This window comes from Pipistrellus kuhlii, unplaced genomic scaffold (assembly GCF_014108245.1).
Source record: "Pipistrellus kuhlii isolate mPipKuh1 unplaced genomic scaffold, mPipKuh1.p scaffold_m20_p_8, whole genome shotgun sequence".
Lineage (NCBI taxonomy): Eukaryota > Metazoa > Chordata > Mammalia > Chiroptera > Vespertilionidae > Pipistrellus > Pipistrellus kuhlii.
Genome location: NW_023425584.1, coordinates 45139117 through 45163227, shown reverse-complemented (window position 1 = coordinate 45163227; position 24111 = coordinate 45139117). Strand labels below are relative to the sequence as shown.

Here is a 24111-nt window from a genome sequence, read left to right as displayed (position 1 = left end):
CCCCTTCAAACAAACTGTACACAAAATTCCCATGTAAATAAAAGAGATTCATGTGCAGCCAATTGTTCTAGTGGGTGGTTGAGTGAGGAAACAGGTCTGATGCCTGTCCACTTACTTGGCTTCCCTTTTGTTCAACATCTCCCTTTGACCCTCTGCCACAACGCTCCCAGGGGTATAAAAAATAAAGTTTTAAACAATTTATCTATTTAATATTCTTGCCGTGTTTTATTCATTATATATAAAAAAAACTTTACAGCAGCTTTGGATATTTATTTTTCAGTTCCCCTATGACTCATTTTGTGTTCAATTATTTATCTTCATTCTTCATAGGGTTGTTTTTTAAATTTAACTTTTCCTTTATGTTCTTCCATTGTATGTGTTTAAAACTATATATATATATAGAAACACACTATATATATATATATATATATATATATATATATATATGTATGTATGTATTAGTGTGTTTCATTTTATGGAAAGTTCAGAGGATCTTAGTGACATCCAATAACTTGCTATTTTACTGACGAAGAAAAGCATGTATTTTGAAATATTTAAACAAGGCAAGACAAAACAAACCATCTAGATAAAAAGTGTGCCTTTTCTACAACCTTGGACTTTTCCAGTTAGAATTCTGGTTCTTGGGCTATGGGTTTTTGTGGTTCTGTCAGGGGACCAATTCATAATTCCTCTTAACTATGATAGAAGTTATGATTGATTTCACAAGTGATCTGGTTACCACACATTCTTCATTACAATGGTCCAGCAAAGACAGTAAGAGATACTATTCTTATCATCATAAGGAAAGAAGGCTGCTGTTTCACAGCCTGAGGGAAAAAATGTCTGGAAAGTTCAGATATGAGTGGGCAATTGCAGCAACCAGGATTCTATATGAGCAAGACAACTAAGGGTCTAACCCCATACCTCACAAGGCAGAAACTCAGACCAGCTGAAGTGCTAGTAAAATATGAAAAAAATCTGGAATGAATGGTAGAGAAGATTGATGATTAATATTATTAATTATGCCCCAAGAATCAGCTAGAGTTTTAGATATTGTAGCTTGGTTATTGCCTCTCCTTAAATTTTGGGAATAGCAACTAGTATGACTTTGAAGAATTGTACTTGAACTTCTCTTAATTGGGATATATAAGGAAAGTTGTGTTATGTGCTCCCTTGATACCAGAAAATGATGCAAGTGCATTAGAGTTGTGCAAGGTGGTGCCCAGTTTATGTGCTTTCCTATACTGGCTCAACTCTAGTGTGTCTTCATTTTTTATCACTTATTCAATGGAGATCCCCATATATTGTTTCATTGTCACTTGATTTCCTAACTCCACCATCTGTATTAGCCTCCCTGAAGATTATAACCAGGCATTAGCATGCCTCCGATGGCATCTACATGGAAAGATCCAGAGTGGCTCTGGCACCTGTGTCATATCAGACCAGAACCGGAAAGTTCTGTCTTCACCGGGATATTGCTTCCCCAGTGGCTACCCAAAGAGATAGATTACACAACCGAGTGCAAAGGAGTTAATATCCCACAGACTGAATCTTTACCTGTGAAATATTGAAGTTTTCTATTTTGGTACACCTAATTATCTTCTATTTTTATTTATATTAATGTATTAACCTAATAATTTATTTAAAATTTTTTAAACTTACACTACTTTCTTTCTCTGCCTCACTTTATTTTACAACTTGTTCATTACTCCACTCTGTTTATGACATCTTTATTCTGTAGTTCCCTTATATTTGACTGTTTTTAATGCAAAGGTACCTTATGTTGGTTATATGTCTCTTTCAGAATGTGTACTTTTGCAATGCCATTTCTTAGAACAAAAAAGCTGTGAATGCCAGATTTCTCTATGTATTGTATTTCTGTGTATAAATTTTGACATAGTGGAAGAGTGTAGTAAAATTTAAATGAAACCTTATGGACTAATCCCAGCATAGTTTAAGTCATTCCCCACAGATCACTAAACTTTTCTGACTACACTTTTCCAGGCTTTTCTTAGGCAAGGAGGTGTATACCATCTTCAGATTCCACGCCATAGTAAGGATCTTTGCTATCTCCCTCTCTATCTCCCTAATCACCTCCTTTTAATTATTGCTTCTGATAATGATTCAGAGGCAACATAAATTTTAAACCTACTAGTATTAAACATCTATTATTAAGCAGAAATATGTAATTGATATTTCTATCATAAGTGTATATTGGAAGTACAACGTAAATCTTACAAATTAAATTGATATATTATACTAGCTATCATCCTTTGATTTGACCTAATTGTCCAGGTTTTTCTAAACTTGGATATCTCCAGTTTGGGGGATTATTTGTTTGCATTGGTGGTGGTTGTTGCTTGTCTTGAATTTAAATACTCTGGGACTTGCTTATACGCAGAGAACTTGACTCCCCTATTCTTCAGCCTTCCCTCAGACCTCATCTTTGGTCATGAACTTCCTTTACTCTCACTGTCTATTGATTAATTACTCCTTCTCCCACAAATATTGTGTGATGACAGCTAAACTGTGGATCGGTTGAGAATGAGATGATTGTTCAAAAAATTATAAAGACCTCAAATGAAAGATACAGTGTATAGCAAAACTACACCGCATCCCCACTGAAACAGAACAAAGACAGCAACAAACATTTGGAACCAAGTCACATCTTTCCACACCATCCATTACTCTTGCATTTAACAGGATGTTAAAGATTCTTCTTCTGAATTTATTAGCTTGGTATTTAGCATGTTTCACAGACAAAATAGCAAAGAAGGTTCATTATTGCTGGTTAAATTAGCCTCATGAAAATGTTGTTGGTAAAAGGTTACAGAAATGAATAAGAGATTTAACCAAGCAGCATATTAAAACCATATATCATTATAATTTGAAAAGGCATTCTGATTATTTAAATTAACTTGGATAAAGGGTAGAGAATTAGATAAAAGTTAATAATTAAAACCTAAAGGCATGATTAGCTTTTCCTTTTGATAAAGAAGGGGCAAAACTTATGCAACATTTACTTAAATTGGCCTCATGGGAGAAACTGAGACCAATAAAATCATACCTGATCATTCTATTTATTGGCTTTAAAAATTATATACATATTTTATATAAATTAGATTACCTGAATATCTTATGCTTCCTTCAGGCATAGTCTGATTGTCCTTCTCATTTGATTTCATTTTGGATGGTCAAAGCCTAGAACTTAGCATTTTTCTGTTGAGGTTTTTTCAACTGAATGGTCTCTATGTATATTAGCTAGTCTTTGCCATCTTTGGGAAGAAAATTTTAAATATCTATTTTTATTGATTTCAGAGAGGAAGGGAGAGGGAGATAGAAACATCAGTGATAAAAGAGAATCAATCATTGATCGGCTGCCTCTTGTAATCCCCCTCACCCCCGCCCCCAGCACTGGGGATTGAGCCCACAACCGGATCATTTGTCCTAATAGGGAACTGAACCATGATTTTCTGGTTCATAGGTCGACACTCAACCGGCCAGGCTTTGTGAAATTTTTATCAGTGAATTTAACCTGTACTTTTTTCTCTTTGATATGTTTAATGTTTGTGTGACCTAAATTATTCATGTCTTTCTTTGTGTTAAAATGATTATTTCCCCCCTAAAAAGCACATAGAGCTTTCCCCAAAAGAATGGCAAATCAATTTTTTATTGGTTTAACAACCCTAATTAAGCAGTTTATGTATATGGACTTACATAAAAATGTTGTCCTCTTTCCCATTCTTAACAGGAACCAGGAGCTAAAAGAACTTGGTGAACTCTCTCCTCATTGGGACAATCTACGGAAAAATGTCCTCACTCACTGTGATCAAATGGTCAATATGTACCAAGATATTCTGACAGAACTCAGCAAGGAAACAGGTGTGAAAGCAATAACTACATATTGAACCTGTGCTGCATTTCATATATGTTATATGAAAACAATAATAAACATTATTATGGTTATAGAAGAGCCAATATTTTTTAAAGCATCTTATAATTCCATATTGGCATGAAAAATAACAAAGAAAAAATGCACTATTTCACCTCATGGTATTATTCTAAAGGTAATTGAGAGTTTAAAAAAATTTAAATATCTGAGAAGAAAAGCAAATTATATGGTTGTATTTTCTTTCTAAAGTTTTTGTAACAGTTCTTTATGTCAAATTTATTTTTCAGCAAATGTACACACACATGTCCTCATTATTTATTTACTAGTAATAATTATGTTTCTTTCCACCTAGGGTCCTCTTTCAAATCAAGCAGCAGCAAAGGAGAGAAAACATTAGAATTTGTTCCAATAAATCTACACCTGCAGAGGATGCACGTACACAGCCCTCACCTGAAAGGTAGTGTATAGTATAGTATTATTTTCAAAATAGGCAACTTGTGTTTCTTTAAAAATGTCCACTATTGGCAGACTTTACAATTTAAGCATTTATATGAAGTAGAGATGAAACAGTTGAAACTGATAATAACCCTGAATAGTATAAAAGGCGAGAAAATAAGTTGGGAGCCAAAAACCAGAATTACAGGCTTTATTAGGGGAAAGAGACCTGTGGGGCTGTCTCACTTGGGAAGAACAGTAACACATGCAGAGGTGAGCACACCTGTTTAAGGGGAGGAATGGGAAGGAATGGGGGCTTAGTGTACTCGGCACGTACTGATTGGTGGCTTAATATATGGTCATATAGGAACAAGGGGTTAGGGTATCTGGCAGGTGGTTCAATGCATAATCCATATAATGTGCCTGGTTAGGTACTCAGATATTTCCAGGCCGCAGGTTAGGTTATACTCTGCCCACCAGTTGGAGGAAGGGAGGATCTATCAAAAGGAACTATTATTTTTGTTGTTCCTATGCTTCTGAGTACTACTTTGTCAATGTAGCACCTAAACGGAGTTGCAGGTGAATATGCAAAATGAAATTTAGCTTCTTTAAGTAGTGTCAATGACTCCTAATAGCTACCAATCATGCTACTGTTTGGATTGGAAAAAAAGAAAAAGGCAAGACAAGCCTTGTTCATCATTTACTGACCTTGAGAAACCAAAGCCACAAGTTGGACTCAAATTGTTTGTCTTGGTAGTGACTGTCCTTTTAACCAAGAATTTGGCAAATGAAAGAACTGAAATAAAAATTATATGGATTGGCCCAAGGCAGGTAGGAATTTTTGATTACTGAGTGTCTGTCAGCAATTTGAACGTAACTTATAATGGTTTTAAAATCATCAAAACCAGAGTATCAACAAGTAATAAAGAAACTAGAGTACTTAAATGCTATCTGACAATCAACGTGATTTTTTTTCCTAATGGCTGATATGAATAGGCCTTTATGATACAGTAAAATAGGCCTTTATGATACAGTAAAAAGTTTATATTTTTTGGAGAGGAATGGAATAGAATTGCAGCTTCACCAGTTTTTATTAAGTTGGTTATTTATTCTTTCTAACCTGTGTTGTTCTCTTCCAAATGAAGTGAATTAGAGTATGTAAAACACCTAGAATGAACGATAAGAGTTTCCATGATATATGTGGCCTTTGTCATCACTGGAACAAAATGGGTTTATCAGCTCTATCATGTCTTTTAAAGTGATTAGTAAAGAGACAATAATATCTAAGGAGGTAGCCAGATGCAGAGGGAAGATGATTTAGAGAGGCAGAGGCATTTTGGAAACGTCATCACATGCAAGTATTTGATGACGGATAGGATGATGAAATGAGAGAGAAAGATGACCTGGGATGTAGCCATGGGTGGATGATAGAAGTATCACCAAACCAGGTAGTTTGTCATGGCCAAGTCGATACAAGCTTGTATTTAAATATACATTAAAATATTTGGTGATGATCCTTAAAATACTTCCGCCAAACAAAGAGAAATTATTATCTAAGTGGCCTTGTACATCATCTTTATTTATTGAAAATGATAGAACTATTTACATTATGCTGTCTTTTGCCAAGATACTATTTGAAAAATAGACTAGAGTGGGCTAGGTGAATGCAATGCCTTTAGTTTCTGCTTCTCCAATTTAACATGAAGAAACTAGAAACTAAATGAAAGAAATTTAGAAAAGCAAATAAAATTTCTTCTACATAGTTTGGTTTGGGAAATGTACCAGTGTCCTAGATCTGCCATAGCAAAGCACCATAAACTGGTTGGCTTAAACAACAGAATTTTATTGTCTCACTATCTTGAAGCCAGGAGTCTAAAATCAAGGTGTCCGCAGAGCCAAGCTCCCTCTGGAACTTGTAGGTCCATGATTGGCAAACTGGGGCTCTCTAGCGACATGCGGTGATTTGGCCCTTTGAGTGTGACTTTTCCACAAAATACCATGACCTGGGAAAGTCTGTTTTGAAGAAGTGGCATTAGAAGAAGTTTAACTTTAAAAATTTGTCTCTCAAAAGAAATTTCAATCATTGTACTGTTGATATTTGGCTCTGTTGACTAATGAGTTTGCTGACCACTACTGTAGGGGAATCCTTTCTTGCCTCATCCTAAATCCTTTTTTCCCCCTGGCAATCTTTGGTTTCCTTTGATTTGCCAAAGTATCACACTGATCCTCCATCTTCACATGGTGTTCTCCTCTATGTTCTTCTCTGTGTCCAAATTCCCTTTCAAGGACACCAGTTATATTAGATGAGGGCTCATCCTAAGAACCTGATTTCAACTTGATTAATCTGTAGAGACCCTATTTCCAAATAAAGTTGGTTTCTAAGATAATTTACCCATAAGAAGATATATGGAGGAACTTTTTATATGTGATAATAAAATCAAACAGTGGAAAAAAAAGCAAGATTTTGATGTTAGAACTAAGGTATAACTTATAAACTAGAGAATTTTTGACATAATAGTTTTCAGAAAGACTGGTTCCTTCCTTTAAAGTATTTAAGGAGAAAACTTAGGAAAGAACAAGTTTTCCTACAGCCAAGAATTAAGGTGAATGTACTGAAATCTATTGCATAATGTATTATATTATATTAGTATGTATATTGCATGTATAAAATATGTATAACATTCAATATTTGTTTTAAAATATTTATTTTTCTAAGTTTAAAAGTTATTTGAAGTTGGATTTCAAATAAAATAGGTGCTTTATAGACTAGATATTATGGATTTCAAATAAAATAGGTGCTTTATAGACTAGATGTTATAGACTAGACTGTAACAACTATTGAATATATGTTACAGTAGAAATTGAAAATGACTGAATTTTTAGGGACTTATAATTTCTTTGACTGTAATCAAGTTAATAACCACTCTGAGCTTTGCTTTACTTACTTGCAAAATAAAAATTAAAAGTTGTAGATGGTAGTCAATCAAATCTCCTATTTACTTATATAACATGTATTTAGCAGATTTTGAATTGCAGTTTAATTTATTTAAGATTCATGGTTACTGATTTAAGTGTTTAGCTGAATTACAGACAACATTTTGTAAGGTAATGATGCAAGTAAGATTGGCCAAGCCTTGGTATTTCACTGGTGAGTTACTGAATGTAGACTACATTCATTTTCCTTTTTACCATTAGTAAATTACATCCATTCACCTTTGATTAATATGCCTGCTATATTTGGAGAGGCAGCTTTACAAACAATAGCAGGCAGATTTACCAAATCTGAGGCTAATGTCTAGCTCTTGAAACAAGTAACTGAGCAGAACTAATGATGTCATGTCTCATACTGACAAGTGAAATAACCTCCATTTAACTTCTGATGCCCCCAGACCCATTAAGTTAAATTTTCATCTTTACTCATTATTGAAATTAAATGCAGTAGAGTACTCACCACAATAGAGATCTTACAGAATAGTGACAATAATAACAAAAAACTACCCTGAAATTAAGAATACCATTTTCCACTCTGATATATCTCAGTAAATTTTATTTTATTAAAAAATCAGTTGTGAATAGTATAACATCCATATTCTTGTGATATTGTAATATTATATGTTTAAGTTACTGTACATAATGTGTGTGTGTGTGTGTGTGTGTATAATACTAGAGGCTCAGTGCACCAATTTGTGTACATTGAAAGGAAATTAATTAGAAGAAATTTTTAGAGGCCAAGGAGGGACCACAGGAAGTTGGTTCCAGGGAGTGTCCTGAGCATCTCACCCAGTCCCCAATGGGACCAATGAGGCCCAGCCAGCCAGGGAGGGACAGCCCAAGGGCTCCAGGGCATGTCCAGCTCATCTCACCCAGTCCCAATAGGCTGGACCCCAGCAGCAAGCTAGCCTACCAGTCAGAGCATCTGCTCCTTGGTGGTCAGTGCATGTTATAGCAACTGATCAAACAGTCTACTGAAAGGTCAGACACTTAGCATATGAGCCTTTTATATGTATAGATCTTATTATAGTATCTAGCAAAGAGAAAGAGAGGTGGGGGGAGTAGGAAAGAAAGATAGAAAGAAAAAGAGAAAGAAAGAAAAGGGAGGATGGGAGAAAAGGAACAGTGGAAGAAAGAAAGAGGAAAGAGAAAAATAGTAAATGAAAGAACATATACTATATGATATCATAAAGCTGTAGTTGGAATTAGGTACAATGTCACCCACATTTCTGTGTAACTATGGATTAATCAGTTGACCTCTTCGCTTCTTAGACTTCCAATCTCTACACTGAAGGCTGGAACAACTAAGAGGAGCTGTTCCTGATTTCTGCATTTCAAGAATTTGCATGTATCACCTCATCAATGAAGCATAATTACCTTTAGATATGTTTCATGATGATGCCAAATTTCTTGGACTACTTTGAAACAGATTTTCCTCAAAAATCCCTTGGTCTTGTGAATCATGTCAAAGTCATTCGTGGGCCATTTTTGAAGTCAGGGATTATGCTTAAATTGTTCCTTGAAATGAGATCAGCATGTCTACATTTTTTATTAGCACTATTTTTATAGTTGTAGGAATTTTAAAGAAACCTTATGGGGAAAATAGACTTATTATCTCATTTCTATTATTAAATGGCTTTAAAAAGACTATGAAGCAGCCCTATTTATTAAATTTCAAATCAACCTAGTATCTTTAGCTTGATGAAATGCAACTTGAATTTCACTTTCCTATTATAATGTATACTATACAATTTTCACAAAACCAATGACATTTTTTGAGGTATAAAAATATCAGTGGTAGAAATACACATTATATTTTATAAGAAAGGAAAAAGGACTTTCAACTCTTTTTGCTTAAATTTTCTGTAAAATAAAAGGTTCACCTACATTTTTATAGTTGTCTCTTAATACAAAAAAATCAGAAAGATTTTATTATACACACTTAAGGGCTATTTATGTCACAAAATTAACTAATTTAAGGAGCAGGATAAAATAGGTAAATTTTTTAAATGATAAAAATATTACTGATCAGATTATTTTAGAATTTTATTTTTATTGCCTTTTTTTTAATATCTGTTCTTCCTTAAAGGAAATTCATCAATTGAATTTAATTCTAACTAAATTCAAAGGAGTGCATCTGCTCTGGCCAAGAATGAACATGGTACTTTAAGTGTATATCATTCTTCATTAACTAAACTGAGACCAGAAAGTAAATCCCATGGTGTACTTACATCTGCCTACGATTTTTGTAGTATAATTAATGGCAAGTGAAATTCAAGGATGAAGGAGGCAAAATAGATAATTGTTTCAATACAGTGATAACTGATAGTTATCAAATAACACTTGCAAAATATTAAGACTTCCTAGAGCCTTGTTTGAGTTATAGAAGTACCTTACATATTTTGGAGATTAACTCCTCATGAGATATATGGTTTGCAAATGTTTTCTCTTGTTCTCCTGTTTTCTATTTTGCTTTTTTACATTATTGAATTTTTTTTAACCCTCCCCCAAAGATATATTTTTTTTTTACTACAGAGAGAAAGAGAGAGAGAGAGACAGAGACAGAGAGAGAGACAGAGAGAGAGACAGAGAGAGAGACAGAGAGAGAAATATCGATGTGAGAGAGAAACATTGATCTGTTGCCTCCCATACATGCCTATACTGATGATCAATCCCTTAACCTAGATATGTGCCTTGACTGAGATTTAAACACTCAACCTTTTGGTGTACTAGATGACACTCCAACCAACTGAGCCGCTTGGTCAGGGCCAAAAGAAGCTTTTTAGTTAGATGTAATCCCTCTTGTTTATTTTTGTTTTTGTTATCTGTGTTTTTAGTGAAATAATTTTATAGACCAATATTATGAAATGTCCCTAAGTTTTTTCTAGAAGTGTTATGATTTTAGTTCTCATGTTGAAGTCTTTAATTCTTTTGAGTTGATTTGTGTGCATGAAGGGTCTAAATTCCATCTCTTCCATGTAGATAATCATAAGCTCTCCTTGTTCTTTTATTGAGTGTGTTTCAGGGAGGGATATGTGGTTATCTTCTTCCCCTAGAGATAAGTATATTCCAGATTTCAATTTTTTTTTCTGGATAGTGTACTTATACTTTTTATTCTTCAATTAAGAATAGTAATTCCCTATATAATCTAAAGACAAATTAGACAAACAATTCATCCTCAAAATATTTGTTTATTGGCAATTATTGAGCATCTACAACATGCACACATTTGAATATTCTCCTAATCTTTGAAAAAGCATTAAAGCCTGTGCTTTGGGCAGAGTGTCTGAATGGCCACCAACACAGGAGAAGCAATCTGCACTGTGGATGCAGGGAGGCTAAGACTGAAGAGACCGTAATAATCCTGACATGAGCTGAGGAAGGTTAGAATTAAAATAAAGATGGTTCACAGTGATAAGAGAGAATAAAATTTGGGGAGCAGAGTTGTTGAAACTGATCAGATAAAATGATGAGGGAAAGAAAGCAACTGGTCTTGAGAACTTGAGAATTTTAGTCTGGAATATTTAAAGGAATGTGTTGCCTATACTTGTCACAGGAAACCAGGGAGGTAGGGCAGGTTGAAAGCCTTAGAACAAGTTAAGTTTAATAGCTGGCTGACATTCACAGATGTTCCTAAAGGCCATTAGGAATAGGATTATTTAGTAGGGTGAGCTCATGGCCTTTTAAGAAAGCTGTGATTCCTTTCCAGGAAATAGAACAGATGCACTTACAAAATTTATATCTGGAACCCTTTTCTTAGGCCTGGGTTAACGACCCCTAGGCAATTTTTTTTTTTAATTACACAGAAGTCTAATATTTTGTTATTTTAAGGTAAGCTGACTTCTACTTTATTGGTGACTTTTTAAAAAAAAGGACAACAGATTATCACTCCAGCAATCTATTAAATAATTGTTTAGTATTTACTTTATTGATGGGTTAGTTTGAGTTGTATTCAGCTTTTTTGTGACCTTGAGTTTTAAAGATATTTACTGTTAAGGAAGATATTACTGGTGCATTTAGATTGAACTACTTTGGAAAAGTTATGGTGTTTACCTGAAGCTAATAAAATAATTTATGTTTTTCCCTGTAAATGAGATCTGAAAAGCAGTCAATGTGTCAATACCAAAATTAACATGAAAAGGATCTACTATGAAATTAGGTTTCTCAAATAAAATGTAGTCCAATAAGAGGACATTCACTCTGTCTTCTTTCTGATGGGGATACTTTTCATCAGAATGTATGGCATGTTTTAAGGCCATAAACTTAATATGTATGAAGCCTGATGACTTTCAAGATCAAGGGATTGAGGTTCAATTTAAATGTATGCTTATTTGCTAAAAAAAGCACACACAAAATATCTTGCTGGAAAATAGATCAGGAGACATTTTGTGTATTCTTCTATCACCTGAGGAAATTGCAAAAGCATGCATTAAAATTGTATAAGATTTAGTATATACAGGCAGAGACTACTTTAGATAGATTTTTTTTTACAATACACTGATACTGTTCTGGCCTTGAACCAAAATGCTTCTTTTCTCTGTAAATTTCGGTGGAAAGATTCATTATTGTTGAATTTCAATATGATTGCTAATTAAATGATGCAAAACTCAATAAAATAAAATACACAAAAGACCAATTAGCATGTTATCTCAGTAAGTATACAGACGAATGAGGGAACATACTGTTCTACACAGTAGCGTATAATTAAGATGTAGTCATAAATCAAGGATATATTATAACTTGTATAGGTGCACAGGTGGCTTTTAGAAAGATAAATTAGCTCATCTCGCCCCCTTGAGATGCGAGTTCATAGTGATTCCTGCAAAATTAAACAGAATAATGTCTTAGACTTCCGACATTATGTATGCTCCAGTGCAAACAGCAAGCTGTAGAGAAATGTTTGCAAAGTGCTCATCTCCTTGTCCATTCCTGTTCCAGATGCCCTCTATGATGTTATCACTGTGGGAGCCCCAGCTGCCCATTTTCAGGGATTTAAGAATGGTGGTCTTCGGAAACTACTCCACAGATTTGAAACGGAAAGAAGAAAGTAAGTAATGACAATATGCATTAATGGTTATCTTCCCTTTGGAAAAGTCTACATACATATTTATAATAAAGAAACTTGGTCCGTCACAATGCATAGTTCTTGTATCGCAACCTATTTAATAACTTAAAGATGTTGAATTTCTAAAAAAAAAAAAAAATACTTGAATAGAAATGAAATTAGGATAAATTAATTACCTGAATAGTGTTGTGCAGGCAGAAAAATTTTTTTGGAACACAGCTATAAAAAAAAGAGTATTCTAGTATCAACTATTGCATATTCAGTGGAATGATGTTCAGGTAGAGATTTAGCTAAAAGCATTGTCTTATGTAATTGAAAAGCCAGACAGAGAGATCATGAGGCCTAATTTATGACTCTTACACTATTGATGATTTCACCACTGTAGTCCGAGGCAAGGCATATGAACTGCCCTGCCATTTAATTATGCCATTTGAAAAAGAGACATCAGTACAGAACTCTTATCAGTTACATGATGAGATTAAAAGAAAAAACATTCATTTCTTAGAGAAAAGGCATAACACAAAACCCAAAGTATTGTTTCTATTATTTATAACTAGATGCCCAGTGCATGGATTGTGCACCAGGGGGGTCCCTCGGCCTGGTCTGTGGGGATCGGGCTGAAGCCTGCTCTTCAACTTCCCCTGAGGGGTCCCAGAGTTTATCTTATAATATCATGTGACTATGACTGCACTTAAGTAAATCATAAAAAGTTTTATCCAGATGTGAATGGAAACTTCTTTTTAAGTATCGATAGTTACTCTTCTTAGATTAAGAACTCGAATTTTGAAAGTTAGGGGGAAATAGTATTTGGTTGTCATAGTTGGTTTAGTAGTAATATTAGAAAATCTACTCAAGTGGCAAAATCACCCTTTTTTAAAAAAAAGTTTTATCACATTTATAACATACATAACACATGTATTATTAGGTTTCCAATGTTCAGGACAAAAGCATTAAAAATAACAGAAGAATTGAATAACTGACATGCTATTATATAAATACTAGAGTTTCAGTGCACAAATTTGTGCACAGATAGGGTCTGACTGGCTCTGCCTCAACTGGGGCTGGGCCTGTCAAAAGGAGGAGATGGTGGGAGGTTAGCCAGTTGGCCCATCCCAATTGGGATCCGATCAGGGGCAGGCTGGCTGGGGACAAGGGCCGTAGGTGATTGGCTAGGGGGCCCTACTCCCAATTGAAGTGGAGGGGGCGAATTTGGGGTGGGGCCAGCCATGGTGAGGGGCTGTGGGCAGTAGGCTGGCCTGACCCACCTTCAATTGGTGTGTGAGGGGTGATCATCCGGGGTGGAGATGAATGGGGATAGGGGCCGCAGGTCGATCTAGGTGGTGGGGACTGGTCAGGGGTTGGGCTGACCATGGGGGGAGGGGCTGTGGAGAATAGACTGGCTGACCCGAATGGGGTGGGAGGTGCTGATTAAGGGCCAGTGGCCTGGGGGAGAGGTCATGGATGCTTGGCTGGCCAGCCCTGCCCTGATCTGAGTGGAGAGCCAATCAGGGGTGGAGCTGACTGGGGGGAGGAGCCATGGGCCTATTGGTGTGGTAGGGGCCCATCTAGGGCAGGGCAGGCTGGAATCAGGGGCCACAGGCAGTTGGCTGGCCGGCCCTGCCCCTGATCAGGGTTTGGGGGGCTAATCTGGGGTGGAGCCAGTTGAGAAAGGGGCAGCAGGAGGTTGGCTGGCCAGCTTCACTCCCAGATCAGGCTGGTTCACTGACCACAGTGGGTATCATAATGATCAGTTGTTCTGGTGTTATGGTTACTGACTTTTTATATATATAGATATAAGCTTATGAGGTACGTATATTTTTATTTCTTATTTTAAAGAAATTTACTTTGATACAATACTTGTACTATTAACTCAACTATAGCCCTTAGTGAGTTTTTGCCAAGTTTTTTTTGTTTTTGTTTTTGTTTTTGTTTTGGGTGAAGAGAGTATATAGTTCTATGAAACTGTATCATAGGTATAAATTAATCATCACAAAAAACTGTTCCATGACCACAAAGACACTCATTCTGGTTATCCCTTCTGCTGCAGAAAATAGTTCTGTTTCTTTATGATTGTAACAGGGAGCGGAAGTCAGAGTTCCAACCAGGGGCTCTGAGGGGAGAGGCACTCCTGTGTAATTCATGGGGGTAGGAAGTTGGTTCATTCACAGAATCTCTGGGGAAAGGATGCTATCTCTTTTCTAAAATGGGAATGGCAGTAGAATATAGGTTTCTGCCATGGTTTCTCATTGACCCTCTCCCTCTGCTGTACCAGCCTTCCAATAGGGAGAGACACTGCTATTTTGTGCTATTCACTCCCAGAATAGGCAGGTGTATTTAAAAGTTTTATTTTTGTTGGGCTACCCTTTTACTAGGCCTTTGTTTTTTCTTGGCTTCTATATCTCACTTGGCATTTTACAAGCACTAAGGGCTTGTTTAACACCCACTTTGGGATATATAGTAGTCAAGGGGAAAAAAAACACACACACAAAGAATTCACTATCATTGTCATATAAGTCCCCAGATCCTGTGGGCTCCCAGCCAATCTTCCTTCTTTGCTCTTAAAGTCTTCTGATAAATGACTTACATGTTGTGACTAGAGTATGTTTTGTGATTAGCAGGAAAAGGAAAATTGATTGTGTGTACTCCATCTTGTCTGGAACTGGGCAGCACTACCTTGAGAATTCACTTAATTTATTTGTTTTTCTCAATCCAATTTTAAAGTGCCTGACACAATTAAAAAATGGAAAACTGCCCCCAGGGCATAAAGACTTTAGCTGAAGGAGTGGAGCATCAGTATGTGAAGCATGGAACCTCACCATAGAGTATCATATGATACCACTGTGTGCTACTGGCAAAGACAAATGTTGAGTTTTATGGTTAGATTCTGAATAATATATCTTGTTTTAAATATCCTCATGGATATCTGAATTCTTTAGTATTCTTCACTTCTCACTGGGATATTTATATACATACAAACACACATGTAGCTATAGGATTAAACTTAAAATAAAAGATATTAGTATATCCAATACATTAAACATTGACTTGCTTTAGGGTTTTTAAATATGTATTATATATCCTATTCCTTTATGGGTAACTTTATTGATAAATACAGTGAAAATTTTTAAAAAGTAAAAAAAATAACCTGGTGTATATCTTAAAAGTACTCTGTGTAGGGCAGTAGTAAGGGACAAATGTGGTTTGTTAAGGCAATACATAAATAAGTACAATATCAGCCTGACCATCATGGTAAGAGCTGACCTGAGCAAACATGTTATGCCTAAAGTGATAACACACTATGAAAATTATTTTTCTGAGGGTTGTTTTTTCCACACAATATTGCATCTGTTCATCAAAAGCAATAATGGAGACATCAATATGTCTATGAAATCAGTAACTTACCTATACATGTAGAAGTGAAGAAAATCATGTTAAGTGAAGGACATTTTCTTTACCTCATTTTCCTTTTGCTACTTCCCCATCCCCACCAAAAAAAAAAAATAGCTAAGTCTTTTGGGCCAGTTTTTAAAGGGTACTACTACAGCTATTATATGTCTTCACCTTTTTCTATTTTCTTCTTCGCTAAGCCAATAAAATATTGTTTCCTGAGCACAGTAAATTTACGTGTCTGGTCCTTATTGATCTATTGTTTGATGAATTCATTGACCAGATAATGAAAAGGATTTTAGCATTAGGAAGACTTACTTTCTTGTAGTAATTATATAATATAATTCAGATCATATAAAATGTATTTTTAAAAGCTTAAAGATAATTAATTAGGCAGATTGATCTTTTTTAAAAAGAACAAATATAAAAGTTCATACTCCCCAGCTCAGAACCCTTCACATCCCTTCATGGAGTCCAGTCACAACCACTGGCCATTCAAAGCCTCTGTGAACTCACCCCACTGGCTTCCTACCTTCATCACTCTCCTCTCCCTATAATTGCTTCTTTTAAATGCTATGAAACCATGGACTTCACACTTGCCCACCTATTCCCTTTCCCACATTCTGTTCTCTTTCACTAGAAATTCTTCTGTTCTCATCTCCACACTATTTACATTGCTTTCTGTCCAAATCATACACTTAATTAATCCTTTTTAGGGCGCGAGTGAGAGGCAACTAGTCAGTGTTACTCTCCCATCAATGTTTCTCTCTCCTTTCTCCCCACCCCCCTTGCCTCTCTTCCACTCTCTCTAAAAACTATCCTCACTCCCCCAGAGAGGATTAAAAAAAATAAAGTGCTGAAAACTCCAGTGAGTAATAAAATTTCCCAAATATTCATAATACAATATGATGAATAGAGACAGCAGGGATTCTCAACCTTGGCTGCACATTAGAATCACCTTTGGAGATTTAGAAACATTTTATGTATGCCAGTATATTGCCCGAGACAAATGAAGTGAAAGTCCTGGGAATGGAGCCCAGGCATAGGTATGTTTTAAAAGCTTTCAAGGTGGATCTAATGTATGGCCATGGTTGAGAACACTGTTATAGATGTAAGTGAATAGTTCTGAGAGAGGACAGGTGAAGGGCATGGAGAATAGAAAGAGGAATAGTGACACAGATGAGTTGAACTTGAAAAATATATAAATACTCAATTGGTATGTATTGGGGACAAAGAAAATCCACACAAAGGAATATTTGCTGAAATGAAGAAAAGTATTATAATTTGCTTACCAGAAGTTTGTGTTTAAAAAATCCCAAACTCATTAAAAAGTTGCAAAACAGAATGGAAGATGGGAGTAAAGCTATAAAAATTTTGATCTTGGAAAATTTGAACCTGAGTAGCATCCAAAGAAATAAAAACAATCTAGTATGTGATAGAGCTTTTCATGCTATAAACATGAGATTTTTGTAGGGGAATGAAAAGGCTAAGTACCAGTATATTTTATTTAAAAACCAGATGTTTGTAACCTATGTCTTCACCGATCACATCAAATATCTATGTGTTCCTGGAGGCAGTGGTTTACCTATGACACTATTTGAAAGCTTGTAGTTTTTCTTCAAAATATGAATGAATTCTTTACCACCAGTATTATTTTAGAGAAAGATAAAAATTACCACAACACTTGTCTGTTTTGATCATTTCTGATTTCAGCAGGAACTTCAGTTCAGCCAGAATCTTCACTGTGCAGGTCTGTGACCTGAAAGCATAGTTCTTTCATTAAGATTAAAAGACTTCTCATGAAGACCAAGAGCCTTTGTAAAGAAAAAAGGAGAAAAAAAAAAAACAATGAAGGACAGTCTTAACTTCTGAGATTATTAATTCCCTGTGATCTGCCAGTTCATTTGGAATGGACTCGGAACTAACTCCCTGAAAAGAATACCAATGTCTGTCACATGCCTGCCTTGAATATATGTACCCTGGTTTATCTTCCTACCCCCATCTGTCCCAGATGACCATAGTCAACATATTCTACCCCACAATTTCAAATGGAAGAGGAAAAAATAATCATTTGGAAAAGTCATAAGGAAAACAAACTAAAATTTTACTAATAGAAATTAGTATTAGAGTCTATACTAGATTTTGAGGGAAATTTCTGAAGGAAAGTAAAACAATGATGCAATAAGTTAAGCAAATCAGCCTTACTGTTTATGAGATCAATGGGTACCTAATCCCATGGTAAAAACTCTGAGGAACATTTTCCTTTTTAGTGTAAAGAGAAATAAATAGATATTTCCTCATTCTTTATTATAAATAGGAGACCCTCAATAAAAGGGGAAATACTGCATCAGGGAGCTCTCTTGCTTAAGGTGCAGCCAGCATTCAATGAACCAGAAATGAGAGAACTGGATGCAAAGCTTTAAAAAAATAAATTAAAAAAAAAATATATATATATATTAATATTTCTGATGGAATCACTAATCACTGTTTAATTTGGAGGCAAGAAAACAAATGAACATTTTTTTTTGTTAGTGATATAGAAATGAGACATGTAAGCTGTTGAAGAGTTTTTGCTTCGCTTACCTTTTTATACTCTCTCCAGTAATGTAAGCAATTACAAAAACATTTCTTTGAAAACTCTTCACTTTCATGCTTAAGACTGAACGTTCTTTGATTTTATGAAAGGGAATGAGTGATTCAAATCAATTTAATACAAGCAATAAGACTGGATCCATACTTTGCTTTAGGAAGCCAAGAATTTTTTCTTTCTTTGAAACTTCTCTGAATCTAGTCTGATCTCTTCTTAGAAACTTGGCAGAGTATTTATTCTAAGATCATAGCATACGTTTTAAGTAGAAATTGTTTTCTTTTTAAATTATGTACTTTTTATAAATGCTTTCTTTTGAAATCTTTTCCAATTTTGCTAATATGTTTATTGGAAATGTAGTAAAGTCCAAAAAATGAGATTACAATCAGGCATAACTTTTAACAATGCAGTTAGTGGGGGGATATGGGTGTGAGCTGTCTCTTCTCGTTTGTTTTTCTGCTCATGACCTATGTTTTTATTTATTTTTTTGTTATTTTAAATTAAAAAATTTCAAATGGCTTAAAATGACTAATTCTTCAAAATATATAGGGTTGGGTAAAAATTGGTTTATAGTTGTTCCTTTGGAACATAATATAGTAATCTTATACAATAAAAGGATAATATGCAAATTGACCCTGACGGCAGAAAAACTGCTAGACCAGTCACTATGAGGCACACTGGCCACCTCTTGGTCCCTTTATTCAGCCAGCAGACTCTGATCACCTGATGGCCACCATGGTGGGGAAGTGGGTGGGGGTGGGGGCGGGGCCAGCAAGTGGGCTAGAACAGCCAACCTCTCCGTTCCTTCCCCTGGCCATTAGGCATCAAACACCCAATGGCGAATGGGGAACCAGGGGTGGTTGGTAGTGGGAGATGGGGTTGGTTGTGAGCAGCTGAGAAGATTGCCCTGATCACAGGCCAGGCCTAGGGTCCTTACCCACATATGAATTTCATGTGCGTGCCTCTAGTTAATAAATAATAATATAAGAATAAATCGTGTTTTGTGTACCCACAAATGTAAACTACTTTTGCCCCACTCTGTATAAACACTCTCCCTTTAAAAATATCTGTGTTTGTCCATAAAAATATTAGGTTGTAAGTACAATTCATGTCCCAATCACTTTCAAATAAATTTTTTCTTTCCTTTAAAAAAAATAGCATATCACCAAAAATAAATGTTATACAGGCCCCATAGAAATAAGAATAAGTATGAATAAAATCCTAGCCATTACTTTTTTCTCTTGAACTGTGTCCAGAAGCAGACAATATGTCATTTTTACAGAGATGGAAATTTAAATCTGTGTGTAGATTACAGTTTGATTGCCTGGGTGTTTATTCTTTTCTTTCTGTGAGCCACTTCTTCCTCAGCAACTCTTAGCTCTCAGTTCAATTTATATTGGAGCAAATGCACTGGTAGGTCTGAAAATACTGTGTACTAGGCTGGTATTCTCCATGTGCACTTCCCTGCATTCAGCTCCCTGTATACATCAGTCTTTGAGAATAAGTGGGTTTTCTCTTGTACATCTAAAACTTGGACTATGGAGAAAATAAAATTTTTTAATGAAATAGTCATGTCGAGACAAGCATACTGTAAAAACTAAATGATGAGGCTTTCAAAGCACTGAACTAAATGTGATACAAAGAAATGGAAGGATTTTTGCTGAGTTGCATATGATCCTAAATGAATTTGTAATGCAGCTTTTCTCCTTCATTCTCATTTTAACTATGCAAGTAAAATGTGCTAGTAATGCACAAATTCAAAGAATAAAGAAGCATATAAAGTGGAAAGCCTTTTCATTTTCTCTCCCCAGAATAAGCCAATTTGTACAGCTTAATGCCTTTCTCTGTGCAATTTCTTTAAGGCATCCAACTATTTTAGTTTTCAGTAATTATGACTCTTTATTTTTAAGATTTTAAAATTGATTTTCAGGGAGAGATTAAGGGAGAGGGAGAGAGAAAAACATCTATGTGAGAGTGAAATACCAATCAGCTGCCTCCTGCACATCTACCACAACTCAAGCCACAACCTGGGAAATGAACAGGCAACTTTCCAATACATAAGATGACACCCAACCATCTGAGCTACACTGGTTTTCAGTGGTTATGACTCAGTCTACAAACTCGGGTCATGGGAATGTGATGTTTTTAACTTTTCTATAATTCAGTTTAATTTTTCTGGTTCCCATTCTGAAGCAAGGCAAAAACTTTCATCTCAGGCAATTAACAGATTCCATTCTCTATATGAATTAAATCCTGGCTTGAGCACTTACTGGCTTTGTGACCTTAGTCAAATTACCTCTCCTCTCTGCCTTAGATTCCTCATTGTAGCATAAAAATAATATTTATTAGCTTATAGTGCTGTTCTGAAACTATGATGCTTTATACTAGTATACACCAAAAATTTATAATGCTACTGGGCACATAATGAGGGCTTAATAATATTACCTATTATTTATGTAAAATGAATAAACAAGTATATTTTCACTAAAAGATGTGTTTAACAACTTCCCACTTTTAATATATGTAGATTTCATTTTTTTCTAAAAGCTAAGTAGGATTTTATTTACTGAATGTAACATAATCACCTAACCAATACAAACAATATTGATGATGGTTTACACTTTCTAACTTTTGCTATAACCAACTGTATTTGCAATCAATGTACATTCTTATATCTCTGAAAATTTGTCTTTTCTTTTGAATAAATTCTTAAAAGTAGAATTTCTTAGTTGAGATTGTTAAATGTTAAGATGCTGCCATATTATCCTAAAAAAAAAAAAGTGGTACCAATGGGCATAAGATGCATAACTGTCACATATTCTTGAGAACAGAGTTTTTTACAGCATCTTTGTGTTAAGCTCAGGCATGGCTCATGAGGTCCAGACAGTTCCCCATTAATGGAATCAACAAACACTTCAAAGTCAATATATGAAGTCATCACTCACCGTTACCCTCAAATTTCTTTCAGGGATTCCTTTTATTAATAAAAGTCGCCACCATTCATCCGGATGTTCAACTTAGACACTAGAAATTCTTGATTACCCTTCTTTCCTTGCTTCCACTTTTAAATAAAGGGAAAAATCAGTTCTGTCAAATCTAGCTTCTTATTTCTCAGGAAGTCATTCATTTCAATAATGAATGATGGCTTAGGATAAACCTAATTATAGAATCACCATCTTGTAAATGTCTACTGGCAAATTCCTTAATCAGGTAGGCTCTCATCTAATCCATTTTCTCACGTTGTTGGTGTAACATTTGTAAAAGGCAAATAGAGCCTAGTGATTTCATAATTTTAAACATTTCTTAGCTGCCTATTGCCTGGAGGATGAAGTCCAAGATGCCTATTATATTCATGTGTACTCTGGCCCAGCTTTCTTCTCAAACTGCCTCTCACACCACCTTCTGTAGTGAACCAAACTGAACTTTGTTAGCTTCAATTCTGCCTGAGAACTTTCTCTGGCTTCTTGGCTAGATCATGTTTGCTTTCTAATCATCTGTCTTCTCCTATAGATAGTGTGTACTGTGAAGGGAGATACTGAATCTATCTAGTATCCCCAGGAAATAACTTGATAAGTGTATGTTGAACAAATATGAGGGACTGAATGAAAGAAGTGTAAGGATCATCTGTCGTAGGAATATCTCTTCTCTGCCCAAAGAGCTCAGTGTGACTGAGTTAGGTTATAGAAATATAGGGAATGACTGAGGAATTAGAAAACAGAGGCATAGAGGCATTTGTGGAAAATGTTTTGTAGTGGTTTTAAAAAGCCCTTTGTCAGGTACTAAAATGTTCGTGTTTGCTTGCACCTCAGGAGGAAGAGGAAATATACTTTTATGTGTTCTGAAACAAGAAAAGTGATAATTTTTATAAAAATAGACAACCTAAGGCTCTGGCCAGATAGCTCAGTTGGTCAAAATGTCTTCCCAATACACCAAGGTTGCAGGTTTCGACCTATGGACCGGGCATATACAAGAAGAAACCAATGACACATATTCAACCTAAAGTCCAATTCAATATTAGTAATGCATAATTTCACATTTAAAAATTGATGACATTCTTCATAACCTACCCAAAAACTTGTGAAGCAAGTTATTATCTGAGCTAAGGCAAGGAACATTGCGTATAGTGTGACTATTCAGAATCCTTAGAAATGAAATCTTTTCTTTTAAGAAAATGACTTTAATTATAAATGAAAAAAAGTTTGCTAAAATACCTAGAATTTATAGTGGTGATAAGTTTGGTGACAAGAAGAGTGAATGAAAATAAAGCACATAATCTTAATTTCAGAAGATCATTGGGATTTCAGAAGCCACTGAACTCACCCTTCAGTTTAGCTTATTTGCACTATAGATTGTAGCTGATCTCTCCTGAAATAATTACATTTTAGAAAGTGGAGTTAAAATCTTGAGATTTTGAGGAAAGACTTATTAAGTATATCATTACAATTTTTCAGGAAGATAATTTGGATAAATTGACTTCACAAATAAATGTCTTAAATTCACAGAGTGAATAAGATTTGACTGTGGTTTTATCTCAAAAAAAAATAGTTAATCAATAGGAAGATTAGAATTTAAAAGGCAGAATGTGAAATCTAATAAGCAAATTATAGAAATAAACACTTTTTCTGCTTAATTAAAAAACTAACTATAAATAGGTAAAAATGATTTGCGGATTTAACTTCTGTAAATCAGGAATTGCATTTCTCCTTTGCCTGAAACTAGAAAATATTTTAAACCATGACACAGTTATGTCATCTCAACCAGTATGAGTTTAATCCTAGAAAGAATGTTGTACTCAGGTTAAACACTGAGTGACTCCCAGCATATTTTTAAAGCTCTCTATTAGCTTAGATATTTAATATCCATCATTGCAAAAGCAGCAAACAGCAGGGGGAAAGTCATCTACAAATAAGTGTTCAGAACATTTAAAAGTACTGTTGTTTTTTGGAGTTTATGTATTTATTTAATTTTTTATCCTGACCTGATTTTTAGAAAGGGAGAAAGGGAGGGAGGGAGGAAGGTTGGGGGAGAATATTCTAAGGCTGGGATATCAAGTTCCAGCAGCTCATCCATAGGCTATAGAAACTCATGGACAGAGTTTTTGTCTGAGAATTAACATCTATACTAATAAAAGGATAATATGGTAATTAGACTGGGTTGACCCGCCATCTTTCAGACAACTGACTTCCTTCTAGACAAAGCCATGGTGGTGGAAGCCTAGGCAAAGAGGGCAGTTGGGGGCAAGATCAGGCCAGCAGGGGAGGGCAGTTGGGGGTGAGATCAGTCCGGCAGGGGAAGGAAGTTAGGGGATATTAGGCAGGCAGAGGCAGTAAGGGGCTATCAGGCAGGCAGGTGAGCCAGCAGTCCCACATTGTGAGAGGGATGAATGACTGCCAGTTTAGGCCCAATCCCTGTGGAGTTGGGCATAAATTGGCAGTCAGACATCCCCTAAAGGGTCCTCGATTGGAGAGGGTGCAGGCTGGGGTGTGGGAATCCCCTCCCCCCCATGCACGAATTTTGTGCACTGGGCCACTAGCATAACATAATCAGACTTGCATTTGGAGTGACAGTGTGGAGAGAATTTAAGAAGGATAAACAATTAGACTATCGTAACAGTGATGATGAGAGGAAATGGTGACTACTAAGTTAAAGGAGATTTTTAGGAAACTTAAGAGGATTTAAATCCAACTGGCTGAGGACTTGAGAGAGACTGGACAGGGCTGACGAGTCTTAGGTTTCTGCTTTTATAACTGAGTA

At 35.5% G+C, this 24111-nt stretch overlaps 1 protein-coding gene across 4 annotated transcripts in view; it reads left to right on the top strand.

The window, feature by feature from the left end:
- INPP4B (inositol polyphosphate-4-phosphatase type II B) overlaps nt 1-24111 on the top strand; it is a 560042-nt gene that overhangs the window by 433445 nt on the left and 102486 nt on the right. For all 4 annotated transcript variants that reach the window (XM_045576851.1, XM_045576850.1, XM_036423483.2 and 1 more), the window contains 3 exons: nt 3752-3882; nt 4245-4349; nt 12257-12365. In XM_045576851.1, coding sequence (XP_045432807.1) covers nt 3752-3882; nt 4245-4349; nt 12257-12365 — 345 coding nt within the window. The remainder of the gene's footprint in view (nt 1-3751; nt 3883-4244; nt 4350-12256; nt 12366-24111) is intronic.